The sequence below is a fragment of the Otolemur garnettii genome, unplaced genomic scaffold (genome assembly GCF_000181295.1).
Source record: "Otolemur garnettii isolate 467f Iridium unplaced genomic scaffold, OtoGar3 scaffold00174, whole genome shotgun sequence".
NCBI classification, from domain to species: domain Eukaryota; kingdom Metazoa; phylum Chordata; class Mammalia; order Primates; family Galagidae; genus Otolemur; species Otolemur garnettii.
Window position 1 is genome coordinate 2,324,342 of NW_003852569.1, and position 1,375 is coordinate 2,325,716.

Here is a 1,375-nt window from a genome sequence, read left to right on the forward strand (position 1 = left end):
AAAAAAAAAAAAATTGCCTAAATTTCCTGGAGAAATTATTATATGTGTATTATTTCATTCTAATCTTATTTTATAGCTTTTCAAATATGATCACTTATAGGAGTAAAGGAGGAGATAAAAAGTTATAATAAGGTTGGGTGAGGTGGCTCACTCCTGTAATCCTAGCACTCTGGGAGGCTGAGGTGGATGGATTGCTTGAGCTCACAAGTTCAATACCAGCCTGAGCAAAAGTGAGACCCCCATCTCTATTAAAAATAGAAAAACGGAGGCAAAAAGATTGCTTGAGCCCGAGTCGGAGGTTGCTTTGAGTTATGACACCACAGCTTGAGACTGTCTCAAAAATAAATATATAAAATAAGATTTGGTTGTATTTATTTATAATTTTGTGTTATTTCTTTTTCTAAAGCTGGGGCCTCTACTTTGGTGACAAAGGATATATTCGGATGGCAAGAAATAGAGAAAATCATTGTGGGATTGCCAGTTATTCATCTTACCCAGAAATCTAAGGAACCTCTTCATTTTATAACAAGAAAAGAAAAATGGAACCATTTCTCTTAACTGTATCCAAAAGAAATAAGTGTGACATGATCAATATATATTTTCTGTACTAATTAGAAAATATAGTTTGACTCTTCACTTTTTTCACTTTGCAGATGTCAGAAAAAACGTTTGCTAAGTAAATTAATAATATACTATAGATATAACTGATGAGAATTGTTCAGCTAAGGCAATCTTCTGTGTTTGTCATTGTTTAATTGTATACCTTTTGTCTTTTTAAGTCTCCTAATATGCTTTCGTAAGTTGATGGCCTACAATTGTTTAATAAATCTATCATTTCAAATTTCTGTCATTGCTGCATACCATTCTTATTATAAGGTAGCTATTATAATCTGTCATGAGAATGTTAATTGTAGTATACTGGTAATGGGCTATGGTAACTTTGATAAGAGGAAATATTAGAGTGTAAATATCCCAAGGGTTCAAATTGCATCTTTGCACATAAAAGAGTTCAATAAATGTTTTTAAATTAAATGATGTTAAAGTAGACAAATATTTACAAAATGATCTATTTTTAAACTCTTTGGAAGAATAATTTTAATGATCAATAATTTAATATACTAGCCCAAATTATTTAATCATCAATAATTTGATAGATTAGGACCTTTTGGCAAACAATTAAACCAACCTGAAAAAAACAGTGAACTGCATTTCTTTTAAAATATTCTGTTACTCATATTTTCTTTTTTTTTTTTTGAGTTGGAGTCTCATTTTGTCGTCTTCAGTAGAGTGCCATGGCGTCATAGCTCACAGCAACCTCCAGCTCTTGGGCTTATGTGATTCTCTTGCCTCAGCTTCCCAAGTAGCTGGGACTACA

At 31.8% G+C, this 1,375-nt stretch overlaps 1 protein-coding gene across 1 annotated transcript in view; it reads left to right on the forward strand.

Moving 5' to 3' along the window:
* CTSS (cathepsin S) overlaps positions 1–845 on the forward strand; it is a 31,240-nt gene extending 30,395 nt beyond the window's left edge. Inside the window, exon 8 of the mRNA XM_012811795.2 lies at positions 407–845. Coding sequence (XP_012667249.1) covers positions 407–506 — 100 coding nt within the window. The 3' untranslated portion in view covers positions 507–845. The remainder of the gene's footprint in view (positions 1–406) is intronic.
* Positions 846–1,375: the final 530 nt, after the last annotated feature.